The sequence below is a fragment of the Bos grunniens genome, chromosome 2, assembly GCF_055505025.1.
Source record: "Bos grunniens cultivar Pamir isolate PY7600 chromosome 2, Bosgru_T2T1.0, whole genome shotgun sequence".
Lineage (NCBI taxonomy): Eukaryota > Metazoa > Chordata > Mammalia > Artiodactyla > Bovidae > Bos > Bos grunniens.
In genome coordinates this window covers 43,865,659-43,884,091 of record NC_141166.1, presented here as the reverse complement: position 1 = coordinate 43,884,091, position 18,433 = coordinate 43,865,659, and the positions used below count along the sequence as shown (strand labels likewise).

General features: G+C 37.8%; 1 protein-coding gene across 13 annotated transcripts in view; it reads left to right on the top strand.

Annotated features, from left to right (window-relative positions):
- The window catches only part of PARD3B (par-3 family cell polarity regulator beta), a 1,159,019-nt gene that overhangs the window by 147,127 nt on the left and 993,459 nt on the right, over positions 1 to 18,433 (top strand). For 12 of the 13 annotated variants that reach the window (XM_086344421.1, XM_086344496.1, XM_086344507.1 and 9 more), the window contains one exon: positions 7,248 to 7,349. In XM_086344421.1, coding sequence (XP_086200547.1) covers positions 7,248 to 7,349 — 102 coding nt within the window. Of the gene's footprint in view, positions 1 to 7,247; positions 7,350 to 10,860; positions 10,880 to 18,433 lie in introns of those variants that run through there. The other variant, XM_086344486.1, reaches the window with a different exon arrangement.

The window sequence follows — 18,433 nt, the reverse complement described above, 5'->3', positions numbered from 1 at the left end:
ATCAGTAATTTTATCAAGCTTTTTATATAACCAACTTTGATTTGTATTTGTTAACTCATTGATTATTTTTCTCTTTATTTCCTCCTTCTGTCTTTGCTGTTCTTTCCTTCCTTCTTGGCTTTTTGTTGTTGTTCAGTCACTAAGTTGTGCCTGACTCTTTCTGACACTATGGACTGCAGCATGCCCGGCTACTCTATCCTCCACTGTCTCCTGGAGTTTTCAGAAATTCATATTCATTGATACTATCTAACCATCTCATTCTCTGCCATTCCCCTTCTTCTTTTGCCTTCAATCTTCCCCATTATCAGAGTCTTTTCTAGTGAGTCAGCTCTTTGCATCAGATGGCCAAAGTGTTGGAGTCTCAGCTTCAGCATCAGTCCTTCCAATAAATACTCAGGGTTGATTTCCTTTAGAATTGACTAATTTTATCTCCTTGCAGTCCAAAGAACTCTCAAGAGTCTTCTCCAGCACCACGATTAAAAAGCATCAATTCTTTGGTGCTCAGCTGTCTTTATGGGTCCAATTCTCATATCCATGTATGAATACTGGAAAAATGATAGCTTTGACTGTAAGGACCTTTGTCAGGAAAGTGATGTCTCTGCTTTTTAATAGGCTGTCTAGGTTTGTCATAGCTTTAGCTTTTCTTTTAGCTTTAGCTTTTGCTAATATTTGCAGTAAAGGCCATAATTGTTCCATTGGGCACTGCTTTAGCTGCACCCTATATTTTTATGTTATTTTAATAATTTTTAAGTTAAACTGTTTTCCAATTCCGTTTATTTTTTAACCTGTTTTATTCAGAACTTTATTTCTTAATTTCCAAATAGCCAGGTCTTTTCTAGGTCTCCTTTTGTCATTGATTCCACTGTGATTAGAGTGCAAATTCTGAATAATTCCAGACTTCTGAAATTTGTTATTCCATGTGTACTTGTAAAGAATGTGTTTTCTAGTCTTTTGGGGGTACAGTGTTTTGTATATATGTGATATAAATAAGGTCACTTTGTTAATAGTGTTCAGATTTATATTTTACTGATCTTTTTGTTTCCTATTAAAAGTCTCCCACTGATTGTGATTTTGTGTGCATGTATGTGTGTGTTTATTATCTATTTTGGCAATGTATATGTTGAAATTGTATTGGGTACATATAAATTTAGCAGTTTCTTTCCAATTGATCCTTAAATTATTATGAAACATCCCCTTTTACCTTTAGTAATGTGACTTAGTCTCGTTTATCTGATGTTAGTATGGCTATATCAAGTTTCTGTTGGTAGGGTCATAGATTTTTAAAACTGGCCGTGAATTTACATATCAGTTGATTCATCTTCACTTTGTATATAAATTATATGTTAATTGTAATTTTGTTGTTAAATTCACCAGGTATTATTACTTGCAACCCAGTCTAAAAACCCTTGGTTCCATTCTAGTTCTCCTGGTTTCTTTGGAAACGTACTTGACCAAAGTGGCATCAGCTCACATTCTTTTCCTAATTGATTTTTTCTCATGTTTGTGCTTGATTTATCTCAGTAACGTGGAACACTGTTCTGAGTTCAGGGCCAGCTTATAAGCTTTGTAGTCAGTGTTACCCTTTCTGTCTTGAAAAAGTGAAAGTGAAAGTCGTTCAATTGTGTCTGACTCTGCGATCGCATGAACTATACAGTCTATGGAATTCTCTAGGCCAGAGTACTGAAGTGGGTAGCCTTTCCCTTCTCCAGGGGATCTTCCTAACCCAGGGATTGAACCCAGGTTTCCCGCATCACATGTGGATTCTTTACCAATTGAGCTATCGGGAAAGCCCCCTTTCTGTCTTAATTCTTCCTTTCAGGTATCAGTGCTGCTCTGCTAGCTTTTGCTCCGGTATCATTTCTGGGAATAATTCTTCCCTACACTGTCTTTCGGAGAAGGCAATGGCAACCCACTCCAGTACTCTTGCCTGGAAAATCCCATGGATGGAAGAGCCTAGTAGGCTGCAGTCCGTGGGGTTGCTAAGAGTCAGACACGACTGAAGCGACGCAGCAACGGCAACAACACTGTCTTTGATTGGTTATTCGGAGACTCCTGCTATCTGCCTGTCCTAAATAGTCTTCAGCCCTGCTCTGACTGCTCTCTGTTTCCTGGGTACATCTGATTCTGGGGCATCTGATTCTCTTTTGGTCTGGGGTAGAATGGAGAGTAACCCCAGAGGAGTATGAAAGAAGTAGTTAGTTAAAATGTGAATGCACATAAAACTTCCTAACTTTCTATCCAACTTGTGATACCTCAAGTTCCCTTTCTGCTCTTTATTCCATTGCTTCCCAAACCTTTAATGTCATGATCGTGAGCAGTTATGCCCTGAAGCTTCTCACTTGTGAAACAATGGACACACAAAGACTTTGGGGCCTTCCGTTATTGCCCACTGTGTCCTCTATTCTTTGACCTTCACGTGGTTCCCTGTGCAGAGGCCAGGGAGCCTCCTGGTTCACTGATGGGATTCTCCAGCTTGCTTGGATCCATTTACCTAGTACATAGAAATGGGTCTGATTCCCTTCTAAGGTAATTGTGCTTTTTGTTAAGTTCTTTACTCTAAACTATTTTCTGTGTTTAAAAAATGCACATTGTCTCTGCTATCTCATTAGCCTTTGACCTTCAGTAAGTAAGTTCACCTACTGGTGCCTTGCTTTCCTCATCTGTAAAATGGATTGTTAGCTATGATGACTATTTTGTTAACTATGTTGCGAGATAAGCAATTTAACCATATAAAACATGTGGTGTCTGTCGGACCTGGCCTATTATTGGCACTAAAACAAATGATCTGCTGTGATGATGAAGATAATGATAAAAATGGTGAAATCTCATTTTATGGATACATTCTACCAGATTCATGAAGTTAAATTCTACAAGGAAAATTCTAATTTTCCATTAACTTCAGTTAAAGTAGTATTCCATTCCTTGTGTTCCAGGGGCTAAGATTTTTCTTTTGAAAATATGAAGCCACAAAGAACCTAGTTATGTTATTGAGCATGGTAATCACAGCTCACTGATAAACACAGCCCTTCTCTATCCATGGGCTTTTTCTTCACAGCACTCTTCTCCTCGCCTCTGGGCCTTGTGGGCCATGCAGGTTATTTTTTTCCTCTTCTTGTACCAGAGGCATTTTGCTTAGAAACTCTCCCTTGATCATCAGTATAATCCCAGTGCTTGGTAGTCACAGCATCATAGTATCTGGTTTGTCTGTCAACTCCTGTATGTACTGTAGGTGGAAAATTATTGTTCTTCAAAACATTGGATATTATAAATTTTCTAGGGTATGGGGTCAAATTTTATGTCACTGCCCACAGTGAAGAATATTTGTTGCTGTTAATATCAGTGCTTTTTTGAAAGTTTCTACCTCAATCATTAAAAGTACACAGAAATTGTCTTCTCTGTATAATGCATACACTTTCATTTCATTTTCCATTTCATCCTTTTAGATTATTTTTAGTTTTCAGATTCCAGTAGGAAATAAGTTAACTGTGTATTATTTTAAAAATGGATAAGATACTATCAGAAGTAAAGGAAACATAATGTATGTTATTCGTCAATACTTTAATGATCCTAGGGGTATAAGTAATATGAGTTAGTGCATAGCATGTGTACTAGGGGTATTTTCAAAATAATTGAAAAGTAATACATATTATAAATATTTGTGCAATATAAAGGTAGATTAAATGTCACAATTATGAAAAACAGAGTAAACTTTTCCAAGTGATTAATTGGGTGAACCAAGACATATATGTGAACATCTTTTCATGTTGCATCAGTTTTATTCATGATGGTAATAAAACCAAGCAAATGAAATGCAAAATGTTGACTGTGATGTAACGGTGGAAATGTTTACATGCATAAAGGAGTCAGGTTAAATTTATGGCCTTATGATGGCTATATTGGCTGCTAATATTGCACACACATTCTTACAATGATCTATAACACCATGGCCAAAATGCCATGGGGACAAAATCACAGTTGGTACATACTGTGTTGATTTCTCTCTCTTGATGTGCAAAATATTAACTGAGACAGTTTTCGTATAGCTCATTGGCTTTTGTTCAGCATTAGATGTGTGTTTGTCATTAGTTTACTCTTTCTTTGGGAGTGTAGAAAATGGCATTATCAATGTAGAGCAGAGTTAAAATTGCAAAGAGTCTTTATGTTCTGGCACCGTGTAGTTGGCTTAAATTTTTTTTTTCCGATTGAATTTGAATATATGATTTAAAAATGTATCAAATTACTGTTTCACTTGATTTAAGTTTGTAAAACGTAAGTTCTGTATTTTTGAATCAAAACCAGAGATGAATGTCTTCGTTTCAACTCCAGTGCCTGACTTTCCAGAAGGTCTTAGGTACTCCAGTGAGTGAGAGGGAGGCATCCTCCTGGACAACAACCCATCTTGCTGCCTCTTGTCTGCTCGTCCCTTTGCCATTGATCAGATCCTGTTCCCTGCTATTTGCTGAGTTTCCCTGGTTTAAATCTAAGTCTTTGGTTTTCTTTCTCTGTAGGCAGGAAGAGAGATATACTTTAATAACTTCTACCACCAGTTGTTGGGTTGAGTTGTTTACCTTAGTCTTAGGTGATAAAATCCACTTTTACAAACAGTATGAGAAAAATGCAGACAACTTGATGTCTGATTTAAATAATTGAATATAAAATTACTCTTTAGTTTTTTAAAATCAGCAAGTTTCATCTACAGAGCTGTAATATATCGAAAACAAACTCACTGGAAGTAGTGGAAATAAATGAAACTTTTTTTTTGGTAAGAGGAATATTTTTATAAGGAAAAATGCAATATTGTATAGATTTTAGCTAAAGTTCTATGTAGATTTGGAGAAATACATTGCTTGTAGCATGGTGAAAGTGAAAGTTGCTCAATTATGTCTGACTCTGCAACCACATGGACTATACAGTCCATGGAATTCTCCAGACCAGAATACTGGAATACGTAGCCTTTCCCTTCTCCATGTGATCTTCCCAACCCAGGGATCAAACCCTAGTCTTCCGCATTGCAGGCAGATTCTTTACCATTTGAGCCACCAGGGAAGCCCTTGTAGCATAGTCATACCAAAAAGGTAGAATTGCCAAAGATCATGGGGCAGTTTTATTTTGCTCTTTTACATATAGTCCAGTGGCCATTACATATGGCATTTTGTCTGCCACAGTATCTTCCCTATTTAGAATCTAGTGTATTGTACTTAGCTTTAATAGCACAATTAGCCTTGAGTTGTCAAAGCTCTTTGATCAAAGAATCTGAGCTAAGGATGCCTTTCCACCTGGTTGTGTAGTCACTGCTTATATCTTTGTGATCTCTATCTGGCAAAATAGAATTGGGCTGTTTTCTAATAAATCATTCATGTTTCCACACTATAAGTCTAGTAATAGAAGCAAAAAAAAATATCATTCTATTTGGAGTTCCTCTTTAGATACTCTATAGAAAATTTAATTTTGAAGTTTTGAAAGATTATCCAAGGAGGATTCCTTCAGATTTTTTAAGCCTATAATTTTATCAAGTTGGCTTACTGAAAAGCTATGTATTCAGTCAGTAGCCCTCCAAATAGATGCTTTAAAAAATTATTTAATAGTGTGCCCTTGCCTTTTATCAGGGTCAGCTAAAGAGAAGGCTATATAGCAACCTCTTCTATTGGTTTTTGTGAAACTGCAATTGAATTCTGTGGGCTATGTTAGGACTTACCCTTTACAAAGATTCATGTCGTAAAGGCTTAGAGCTTTAGCTTAGAAGAATTCCTATGTCTTCTTACAAACTGGTATCCATTTCTTTAGTAGATACTAGGCGCTCATAGCTCAAAAGTTACCCACACTGAGGGCCTTTCTAAGCATCACAGAACCAAACTGATTATGCCTTGAGTATTTTGGTAAAAACTATTTATTAATGTTTTTCTTCATTCATTGGTTCTTGTTCTTATCGTTATAATGGATAACTACTATATCATTTCCAGAAAAAGGTGGTATAGAAGTAACGGAGCTGAATCTGAGCAGTGTCTAGCTACGTATCCAATTGGGAACGTAATTCCTGAAGCCTTACAGTCTGAAGCAATTTTTTATAAAAACAATACTTGGAAATCCCCTAAATCACCACCCCAATTCAGCGAGCACTCCTACCTGCATTTGACTGTGAACACGGTTCTGGTTTCTCCCATGCTTCGGGGATTGGAAATCAGTGCTGGAGCTCTTGTTTCAGATGCCATTGCCAGTTTCAGAGTCGAGGGTATGTGCACAGCACAGAGATGTGAAAAGTTGAAAAGGATTTTGGTCATCTCATTGCAATTGTGTACCTGAGATGATAGCTATTACCATCACAGATGTCTAACTTTTGATTTTTTCCTACAGCTTTAGGATCTCAGTTTCAGAAAGTACTTTTGAGAAGATCTTTCTTTTCCTGATTATTCCTGGGGTTACCTAGTATTAGTTGCTCAGTCGTGTCTGACTCTTTGTGACCCCGTGGACTGTAGCCCACCAGGCTACTCTGTCCATGGGATTTCCCAGGCAAGAATATTGGAGTGCGTAGCCATTCCCTTTTCCAGAGGATCTTCCCAACCTAGGAATCGAACCTGGGTCTCCTGCATTGCAGGCGATTCTTTACCATCTGAGCCACCAGGGACACCCTGGGTATTACCTAAATCAAAGGTTATTCAAAATTCCTTGAATATGCTGTATAAATGGCTAGGGCAACTTATTTTTCCATTGCCATTTATAACTTCCTGGAAAACTGTTAAAACATATATACTTTGATTTACTGACTTAAACAGGGTAATCTTGCCACAAATATACAGATAAACAGATAACATTTGTGTTAGGTGTTTAAAAGTTTTATTATTGCTAGAGTGTATTTTTTTTTTTTTTTTGAGAAGGCAGTGGCACCCCACTCCAGTGTTCTTGCCTGGAAAATCCCATGGACGGAGGAGCCTGGAAATCTGCAGTCCATGGGGTCGCTGAGGGTCAGACACGACTAACTGACTTCACTTTCAGTTTTCACTTTCATGCATTGGAGAAGGAAATGGCAACCCACTCTAGTGTTCTTGCCTGGAGAATCCCAGGGACGGGGGAGCCTGGTGGGCTGCCGTCTGTGGGGTCGCACAGAGTTGGACACGACTGAAGCGACTTAGTAGTAGTAGTAGTAGAATGTATTTTTAATGAGTCAATTTATTTTTAAAATTAAAATGTATTTTACCTTTTATTATAAAAAAAGGCTTTAGTTATGAAAGTTCTTGGTTGTTCTCCCACAGGATCCTGCCTACTGGGTGAAGATTCATCACTTAGAATACACAGATGGAGGAATCCTAGATCCAGATGATGTCTTGGCAGATGTTGTTGAAGACAAAGATAAGGTAGATGACTCGAAAAGTGTTCTATGTCGTTTTCCTCTATAGAGCCACATGTTTTCCTAGAGACTGAGATCCTTAACAAACTCAGGTGTCAATTATTGTTAAAAGGTACCATCTGTTCAATTTTTACCTAGACAGCCCATAAATCAAAGTTCATCATCAGATGTTTGGAAAAACTTTGTCAAGGTTTGGGAGTCTGTTCATGGTGGCCTAATTAGCAGACACTTCATTCCCAAGAGTTCCTGATATGCCTCAGTAAATTAGTGTCAGGCTCTGAAGCTGTTGCGATTCTCATTGTCATTGCGGGCTCTGAAGTTTATTTGTGGCCTTTGCTAAATATTCAGCTTAATGCTTGGGATTTGCGTGTGGTTCAAAGGAGAGCCTACAATGGGGAGCAAAGTCTTATGAAGAACTATGGTGAAGATTGTTCTTAAGGTAGCTGGCAGCAACTATCTTGAGTGGTAGTCTTTGTCTTTATTGCTAAAGTGAAAAACACTGACTTGAATCTTTCAAAAAGTTTAAACATGTTTTGCCACATATGTGGAAATAATCCCACTGCAAATATCTTATTTTAATGGGATGATTCTTCTGATGCTAAACTGAAAAAGGTATAAACTATTCAAATGGGATACGCTGGTTTACTGCTGTGAAAATTTATTTTGTTACTATATCTGTGTTGGGCTACTGTGATTAATGGCTAATGTGTTCTCCAGAATTGAACTGTAGCTTTCCCTAAGATCCTTACTTCGAATTTTCTTCTGCTATGCATCTTTAGTGCTGTTAGTACTAGGCTAATTGAAGTCTGTAAACATGTTTCTCTGAATTGTTTTTATGCCAAGGGTAGGGGTGTCTGTGTGTTTTAATCAACTGGACTGGAATATAAATAACTGCTTTATTGAACTTATATTACATTTGCATTTTCCTTTTCCATAAGATTTTTTGTCCTGTTGAAATTTACATTAGTCTTTGCACACATTATATGCATTTATTTTCCCTGTTTTCTGTTGTCTTTCAACCCTCTTTTGCTTTGCATTTTAATTAGTTTAGTATGAAACTTATCTCCCTAAATAATTGTAAGCTCCTAGAGGATATGGACTGAGAGATTTTAACTCCTTTTTGTTTCTTGTATTAATAATATCTGGTATACTATTTTATCCAGACTTGATTCTCAAAGAACACTTTTGAATTTGGGCAAAAAAGAAGACTTTTTTTCTCCACAGCTGACTCTTGCTGTATGTGATTTTGATGCACACTTCTTATTGTTTGGTCTCATGGTAAATAATAAAGTGGTATTTACCTTGATACACAAGAGGATTTTCACTTCTGTTTTTCTCCTTTTTTACTTTGTTTCTTCTCTACATCTTCTTTCTTCTTTCCAAATAATCTAGATATTTGGGTGGTATATTAATGAAAAAGGTCTTCCCATTTCAAATTTCACTGATGTCCTCTGTATTAAAATGAAAAGCTGAAATGTGGCAAGTTTAAGTAGAGCCAGAAGAAAATGTCTCACCCCAGCCTCATCCAGGAGCTCATTACAGGCAGGGTGAGCCCATGAGCCGTGCAGGGAAATCATTTGTCCTGTGGACCTCCTTCCTTTTCGAGAATTGTTTTTAACTATCTTGGCATTGCACTTTTAAACCATAATCCATTTGCTAGACATAGAAACCGCTTTATAATCTGTTTTAAAAGGATTCCATCACCATTACTAAATAAGGTAGAAAAGTGAGATAACCAGTTAAAATCCCAGCAAAGAATCAGTGCTATTTGGGTACAAGTTTACTCATTCCTTTAATCTACTTTAACACTGCTATGTGAAACCTAATTGTTATTTTTCTGCAGAGTTGATGAAAATTTACACTTTTGATATTACCAGAAATAATTGCATTCCCTTTTCTTTTTTTAAAAATTATAGAAGTGAAAAAGACAGCATTATTAGTTTTTCTTTCTGACATTCTCTCTGCAATCTTAAAATTTCCTTACAACCCAGTTGTCCAGTGTGGAAAGAAGTCTCTGCCAGACTTTTTAACCTTTCCTTTCTGTCATTTTAGATTAAGCAGTATTTATAACTGTTATTTGTGGATATTTAATGACATTTCAAACTCACCCAAGATCCTTTGAGACAGTACTGAGCTTGGATAAAACTGCAGTTCTACTGTTTTTCAAGTTGATTACCTAGTCATCTCTTACATTTAGAGTATATAGAGAAGGAAGCCCAGAGAAACATGGGTGGATATATGTAATTGCTGTGCTCTAGCCCACACTTCTCAGCTCAAGGAAAGATTCTGACCACAGTTGAGAAATGGCATTAGGAACCATTGATGGCTTAACTGGAAAGGGTGACATAGGAAAAACAGAAATTTAGAATTGGAAAGCAGGAAAGACTGAAGCTGTTAATGTAGTGTATGAAAGAGCCATCCAGTACACTTAAGTAGAAATTAGAGGTTAAGTGGTATTCTACTTAAAAATCAGTTGGGAAGCTAATAGATTTTAATTGATTTTCTAAAGACATGACTTTCAAAATTTCTGGTACCCTAAGTGGTTTGTCTTTGGTCTTCTGTTATTCCTTTGGCCAACACAGTGCATAATGCATATATGATATCTCTTTGGGAGGTTTTATTTTATTTTAAACTTGATTTCCCATTAAAATCCCTTTCAGGAGAACCAAGTTTTTGCTCTGTTGCACTATTTCTAGCCTATATTTTGTCAAAATATTATTGGAGCAGCTTTGGAATTTTGAGTCTTATCATAACTAGTATTTGTGTAAAAGTGAAAGTGTTAGCCGTTCATTTGTGTCCAACTCTTTGCTTCCCCATGAACTGTAGCTCACCAGGCTCCTCTTTCTGTGGAATTCTCTAGGCCAGAATACTGGAGTGGGTAGCCATTCCCTTCTTCAGGGGATCTTCCTGACCCAGGGACTCTCTGACCCAGGGAAGCTATGTGTTATCCCCATTTTTAATTTCTAAGAACAATTCACAGAAATTGAGTCACTTGCCAAAGCTCCCACAGGTAGTAATGTCAGATTCAGCCTCTGGAACTGAGAGTTTAAATCTCCACACTCTATTTTTTTCTTCTGCAATATGCTAAGGCAGTGTGTTTGGTGTTTGTATCTATGATTTCTAACTATGAAAATTCATCAATCATAAATAAGCATGAATTTGCTTTTACACAGTTACTGCCATTGTTAAGAAAAGATACGGAATGGAATTATGGAGAGTAGCAGAATGAATTCAAAACTAATATGCTGTGCATGTACAGTTAACTCCAACTCTCTGTGCCTGCAGCCTGCATCTGATTTACTACAGAGGTCTGCCAGTTTTACCTTTGTTACTTTCTCTTGTACCTCCTTTCCCAGGACCTGGATAATTCAATCCAGTTACAAGTTTGATTCTAAATGGATTTATGGAATACATCTGCAGCCTAACCACTATGTGCAGTTCGCATATATAGTGAACACCATATGCGGGACACTGTGTACTGTGCTATCACAGGTGGGCAGGGCCCCAGAGATGTCTATGTCCTAATGCCCAGAACCCGTGAGTATCTCTTACATAGCAGATTTAATTAAGTGAGAGACCTTAAAATGAAGAGATTGTCTTGGGTTTTTTGGGTGGGCTATATGTAAACATAAGGATCCTTATATATAGAAGAGGAAGGCAGGAGAGTCAGAGTTAGAGAGAGATAGTATGAGAAAGTGTCAGCTGGCCAATGTGTGATTTGAAAATACAGCCATGGAGTGTAGACAGCTTCCAGGAGCCAGAAAAGGCACATCTCCAGAAGGAGTACAGCCCTGCTCACAGCTTGATTTTAGACCAATGAGCCCATTTCAGACTTCTCACCTCCAGAACTCTAAGATGAATTTGTCTTGTTTGAATTCACTGTTTGAGGTGATTTGTTATGGCAGCAATAGGACATTGGTGCACTGTCTTTTACTCTATTTTAAACTTTTAAAGTGATAATGGTTCTCAAGTTTCATACGACTTTGACTTTTAAGATGCTGTAGGACAAGGAAAATATGGCAATGTATAACTTATATTATGTAAACTGGAATACTGCCATGGTTTTATTACATATACAAAAGTATAATTATACTATGTGATAAGGTATATAGGGAGAATGTTTCTATCTTTGACTAGCATAGGGATTCATTCTGGAGAGATGCGAGTAGTTCTCCTGGACTCCACCAGCCGTGGGTTAGCCCCCTCAATCACCCATGAAATCTGGTCCTCAGATACTATAGTTTCAGTTCAACTTTATCCCTTGTTAGTTGTATATGCTTGGATATGTTTTTTCATGTCTTAGTCTTGATTTGTCCCTTTATAAAATGCATATAAAAGTTTTGCAGGGTCAGTATAGGAAAACTATATAGATTATAAAAAGTTTTAAGTCCAGTATGGAATATAGTTAAGCATTCAAAGGATAACTGTTGAGTTCAGTTGCTCAGTCAACTCTGAATCTTTGAGACCCCATGGACTGGAGCATGCCAAGCTTCGCTGTCCATAAGCAATTTCCGAAGCTTGCTCAAACTCATGTCCATCTTGTCAGTGATCCAACCATCTCATCCTCTGTTGTCCCCTTTTCCTCCTGCCTTTGATCTTTTCCAGCATCAGGGTCTTTTCCAATGAGTCAGTTCTTCGCATCAAGTGGCCAAAATATTGGAGTTTCAGCTTCAGCATCAGTTCTTCCAATGAATCTTCAGGACTGATTTCCTTTAGGATTGACTGGCTTGATCTCCCTGCCATCCAAGGGACTCTCAAGAGTCTTCTCAAACACCACAGTTCAAAAGTATCAATTATTCGGTGTTCAGCTTTCTTTATAATCCAACTCTCACATCCATACATGACTGCTTGAAAAACCATAGCTTTAACTAGATGAACTTTTGTCAGCAAAGTAATGTCTTTGCTTTTTAATATGCCTGTCTAGGTTGGTCATAGCTTTTCTTCCAAGGAGCAAACATCTTTTAATTTCATGGCTGCAGTCACCATCTGCAGCGATTTTGGAGTTGAAAAAAATAAAGTGTGTCACTGTTTCCCTGTCTATTTGCCGTGAAGTGATGGGACCAGAGCCATGATCTTAGTTTTCTGAATGTTTAAGCTAACTTTTTCACTCTCCTCTTTCACTTTCATCAAGAGGCTCTTTAGTTCTTCTTTACTTTCTGCCTTAACGGTGCTGTCATCTGCATATCTGAGGTTATTGATATTTCTTCTGGCAATCTTGATTCCAGTTTGTGCTTCATCTAGCCCAGCATTTCGCATGATGTACTCTGCATATAAGTTAAATAACCAGGGTCACAATATACAGCCTGAACTTACTCCTTCCCTGATTTGGAACCAGTCTGTTGTTCCATGTCCAGTTCTAATTGTTGCTTCTTGACCTGCATACAGATTTCTCAGGAGGTCAGGTGGTCTGGTATTCCCATCTCTTCCAGAATTTTCCACAGTTTGTTGTGATCCACATAGTCAAAGGCTTTGGCATAGTCAATAAAGCAGATGTAGATGTTTTTCTAAAACACTCTTGCTTTTTCAATGATCCAACAGATGTTGGCAATTTGATCTCTGGTTCCTCTGCCTTTTTAAAATCCAGATTAAACATCTGGAAGTTCACAGTTCACATACTGTTGAAACCTGGCTTGGAGAATTTGGGGCATTACTTTACTAGTGTGTGAGATGAGTGCAATTGTGCGGTAGTTTGAACATTCTTTGGCATTGCCTTTCTTTGGGATTGGAATGAAAGTGACCTTTTCCAGTCCTGTGAACACTGCTGAGTTTTCCAGATTTGCTGGCATATTGAGTGCAGTGCTTTCACAGCATCATCTTTTAGGATTTGAAATAGCTCAATGGGAATTCCATCACCTCTACTAGCTTTGTTCATAGTGATGTTTCCTAAGGCCCACTTGACTTTGCATTCCAGGATGTCTGTCTCTAGGTGAGTGATCAAACCATCGTGGTTATCTGGGTCATAAAGATGTTGTTTGTATAGTTCTTCTGTTCTTGCCACCTCTTCTTAATACCTTCAACTTCTGTTAGGTCCATACCATTTCTGTCCTTTATTGAGCCTATCTTTGCATGAAATGTTCCCTTGATATCTCTAATTTTCTTGGAGAGATCTCTAATCTTTCCCGTTGTATTGTTTTCCTCTATTTCTTTGCATTGATCACTGAGGAAGGCTTTCTTATCTCTCCTTGCTATTCTTGGGAACTCTGCATTCAGATGGGTATATCTTTCCTTTTCTCCTTTGCCTTTCACTTCTCTTCTTTTCACAGCTGTTTGTAAGGCCTCCTCAGACAAATGTTTTGCCTTTTTGCATTTCTTTTTCTCTGGGATGATCTTGATCACTGCCTCCTGTACAATGTAACAAACTTGTGTCCATAGTTCTTCAGGCACTCTCTCTCTGAGATCTAATCCCTTGAATCTGCTTGTCATTTCCACTGTATAATCATAAGGGATTTGATTTATGTCATAACTGAATGGTCTAGTGGTTTTCCCTACTTTCTTCAATTTCAGTCTCAATTTGGCAATAAGGACTTCATGATCTGAGCCACAGTCAGTTCCCGGTCTTGTTTTTGCTGACTGTATAGAGCGTCTCCATCTTTGGCTGCAAATAATATAATCACAAGCTGGTTTTAGAAAAGGCAGAGGAACCAGAGATCAAATTGCCAACATCCGCTGAATCATGGAGAAAGGAAGAGAGTTCCAGAAAAACATCTATTTCTGCTTTGTTGACTATGCCAAAGCCTTTGGATGTATGGATCACAATAAACTGTGGAAAATTCTGAAAGAGATGGGAATACCAAGACCACCTGACCTGCCTATTGAGAAACCGTATGCAGGTCAGGAAGCAACAGTTAGAACTGGACATGGAGCAGACTGGTTCCAAATAGGAAAAGGAGTATGTCAAGACTGTATATTGTCACCCTGCTTATTTAACTTGTATGCAGAGTACATCATGAGAAACACTGGGCTGGAAGAAGCACAAGCTGGAATCAAGATTGCTGGGAGAAATATCAGTAACCTTAGCTATGCAGATGATACCACCCTTATGGCAGAAAGTGAAGAGGAACTAAAAAGCCTCTTGATGAAAGTGAAAGTGGAGAGTGAAAAAGTTGGCTTAAAGCTCACCATTCAGAAAACGAAGATCATGGCATCCGGTCCCATCACTTCATGGGAAATAGATGGGGAAACAGTGGAAACAGTGTCAGACTTTATTTTTCTGGGCTCCAAAATCACTGCAGATGGTGACTGCAGCCATGAAATTAAAAGATGCTTACTCCTTGGAAGGAAAGTTATGACCAACCTCGATAGCATATTAAAAACCAGAGACATTACTTTGCCAACAAAGGTCCATCTAGTCAAGGTTATGGTTTTTCCAGTGGTCATGCATGGATGGGAGAGTTGGACTGTGAAGAAAGCTGAGCGCCGAAGAATTGATGCTTTTGAACTGTGGTGTTGGAGAAGACTCTTGAGGGTCCCTTGGACTACAAGGAGATCCAACCAGTCCATCCTAAAGGAGATCAGTCCTGGGTGTTCACTGGAAGGACTGATGCTGAAGCTGAAACTCCAATACTTTGGCCACCTCATGTGAAGAGTTGACCCATTGGATAAGACCCTCATGCTGGGAGAGATTGGGGGCAGGAGGAGAAGGGTACGACAGAGGATGAGCTGGCTGGATGGCATCACCGACTCAATGGACGTGAGTTTGGGTAAACTCCGGGAGTTGGTGATGTTCAGGGAGGCCTGGTGTGCTGCGATTCATGGGGTCACAAAGTGTTGAACACGACTGAGCGACTGAACTGAATATAATCGATCTTATTTCAGTATTTACTGTCTGGTGATGTCCATGTGTAGATTCTTGTGTTGTTGAAATAAGGTGTTTTCTATGACCAGTGCATTCTCTGAACCCAATGTACAGTATGAAAAGGCAAAAAGATATGACACTGAAAGATGAACTTCCCAGTTTAACTGATAACAATAATAGTAAGATTTTGATAGTGTTGTTAGTGCAGTATTTACCTGTGTGTTTTGATTTAAACATTAAATATTTAAAAAACTGAAATATCAAACTGTTTTATAGTGCATTTTAATTTTTTAAAAACCCTTTTAAAATTAGTTCAACAGTCATTACACTGTTTAAGTTTTATAGGAAGATTTTTTTTATGAAAAAGCATTTAGATTAATATTATTTGGGGAATGAAAATGCCAATATGACTTATTAAAATGTGAATTCTTTTATCAAGACTTATTGTGTGATAAACCAAGAAGCATTCAGGGTTCTAATGTGGTTTTGAACTGGAGACTGACTTGCATAGTCAACTCGTGACCTTAAACCAGACACTCAGTCCTGAAGCCCAGATTGCTTTCTGAGCGCACTCTGTTGCCCTCTAGTGGAGTCCCCAGCTCCGCAGAAACCAACTCACAGGAGGTATTTCCTGATGATGTATTTTCACTGTATTTCTAGCACAACTCAGAGACACAGTCATGGCTAATACAATCACGGTTCATATTTCAACTAGTGATTGTCATTTTTTTCATGGTTACCAACCATACTGATATTTACATATGGCTTTGTAAGTTTTAAGGCTGAATCAAAATTTTTGGATTTGTAAAACAATTTAGACGTCTTTCCATCTTCCTTTTCACTGGTTGCATGTTTATTGGCTGGTGGTGATAAAGTATAACTTTTTCTATATGTAGTTGAAGAGTTTATGAGATACATTGTATTTTTCTGGGTATAGGGAATGCTAAATTAAGGTATACTCCTTAAAAAAAAAAAAGGTCCTGTATTATTTTTGAGTTCTAATTTTGTCTATAAGAATCCATTTCAAAGAGAAACACCTATTTTAAGCCCTTGACTATTAAGAAGTCAGAATATGGTTGTGGGAGGTTGTTTTTCTTTGATTCAACAGTTGATGTTTTGAAAGTGCATTTGCAAGGAAGTTTGGAGAATGTTTCAGAAATAAGTGCAGAAGCCCAAAAGGATTATCTTGACCAAAAAATTTCATCTTAATCTTTTAAAGAGTGCTCTCTGCTTATAGAATTACAAAGTTACAGAATCATAGAAGCAAAAGAGACCTCAATAATCACGTACCTTAACCCCATCATTTTCCAAAGGAGATTCATCTGAACCAAGGATAATTTACAGGGCTCCATATTTCCAGCTTATTTCTTTCCTGAGTCCATTTCTGCATTTCCTCCCTGGGATCTTGATAGCATCTGGTGTGGATCAGAACTGCTGAATTTCCCACTCCAAGTTGGTTTCCTCCACCGACTTCTTTATTCCTGTCAGTAGGAGCATCTTCTCCTACTCTTTCTTCCAGGCTTGTACTTGTACTTGCAGTTATTTTAAAAATATTTAATCCAATTTATTCTTTGAACCTAATTTATGTATCTGTTCCCCTCTTTCTATTTCTACAGCTTTTAAATTTAAAATAAAACCTCATGCAGGGTTAACTTAGTTGATAAGGAATTGGTAGTCTTTTCTTGCCCTTCATGCCCCTCAAGTGTTCTTTGCCACAGATGCACTGGGACACAAAGTGGCTGCGAGCTTGCATTCTGCAAGGCAGAGTCAGCTCATCTCTTGGCTCTGCTGTCTTATTTGGCTTTGGGCAACTTACTTAACCTTCTTGTCCATAGTTTCCTCTTAGACATTTGGAAGTAAAATAAGTGCTAATTTTACAAGTTAATACATGAAGTGTTTAGGAAAGTGCCTGGCTTGTGGTGAGTTATGAATAAGTGTTATTATCATTAACCTACTACTATTAATAAGGTAGGTTATCTTATGCCTAAAGTATTGCCTAAGGGGTGCCATTGCTTCCAGTGTTTACAAAATCAAGGTTAAAGCTCATGGCCATACATTATATTTAGAGAACTCAGAACGTCTCCAAACTATTTTTCTCAAACTGTGCCTTCTCAAACCTCAAAAGGAATGAAAGGACTATAGTAACTGGTCTCTGAGGTTCCACGTGCTTTTTGCTCCATGGCTTGCCTAACGTTTCACTTGTCTGGAGTGTACTTGTCCCTACTTCCTGCTTATCCAGGGTTCATTCAGTATATTATAGAATGAAAGCTCCATGAAGAAAGGGTCTTTGTTCACTGCTGTGTACCAGGTGCCTGGCATTTCATAACTGCTGAGGTGGTTGTGGAGTAGAATAGAATGAGTGAGTGAATTAGTATATGTATGAGTTTTCTGGTCTTGAGCAAACCATTTAACTACTCTAAGTGCTAAGTTTTTTTTTTTTAATAAAGTGAATGATTAATGATAATGTTTTCACAGTGTCTTTGGGAAGATTGAGAAATTTTATATGAAAATTCAGTGGAAATTAGGATGTAATTTATACATGTAAATAATGTGTATTCCTGCTGCTCGATTCTTTGCTATCTTTCAAGATCCAGGTCAGATTGCATTTTGTTCTAGTTTGTTTTCAGACTATCATAATCCTGAATAAATTCTCTGTCACTCTGTAATTTTATAGAAATCATTAAGTAGTCTTTTAAAAATATATTATCGCTTTATAACACTTATCAATTGCCTTTTTCAAATCCTGAATTTTATTATGGTTTAACTTCTCAAGTCTTAATTTTGTCTCTCCAAATGTCTTGTATACTCCTTTAGGATTGGGATAGTCTTTTCAAATATCTAACACCTGGACTTCTTACCTGTGGCTTGGTTTCAGTTAGTGATAGTTATAACTGGAACTGAAGGTTTAATTGTCCATCTTTTTCCTTCCACTTAACTACGTTGTGTCTTTTAAATTTTTTATCATGATGCAGTTTGTAGGCACGTTCCAACCTCAGAGGAGCACTTTGGAATCGATGCCTTTGTGACCTTACAATGGCAAAGACAAATGGTGTCGGGAGACAGTAATGTAAAGCAAAGTAATCCAGGTGATGCCTGTGTCCAATACATTCTCCCTGATGCCTTCTGCAATTTACTTAGTTGGCAATGATAATGTGTGGGAGTGAAAGAGAATCTGTGCACAGATGTGTGTGTGTGTGTGTGTGTGTCGGAGGGGTGCGTATACACTTGCCCTGAGCATGCTTGTGCACATCTGTGATACAAAGGTTTTACTGGGAGTTGGAGAGAAATGGTCAAAC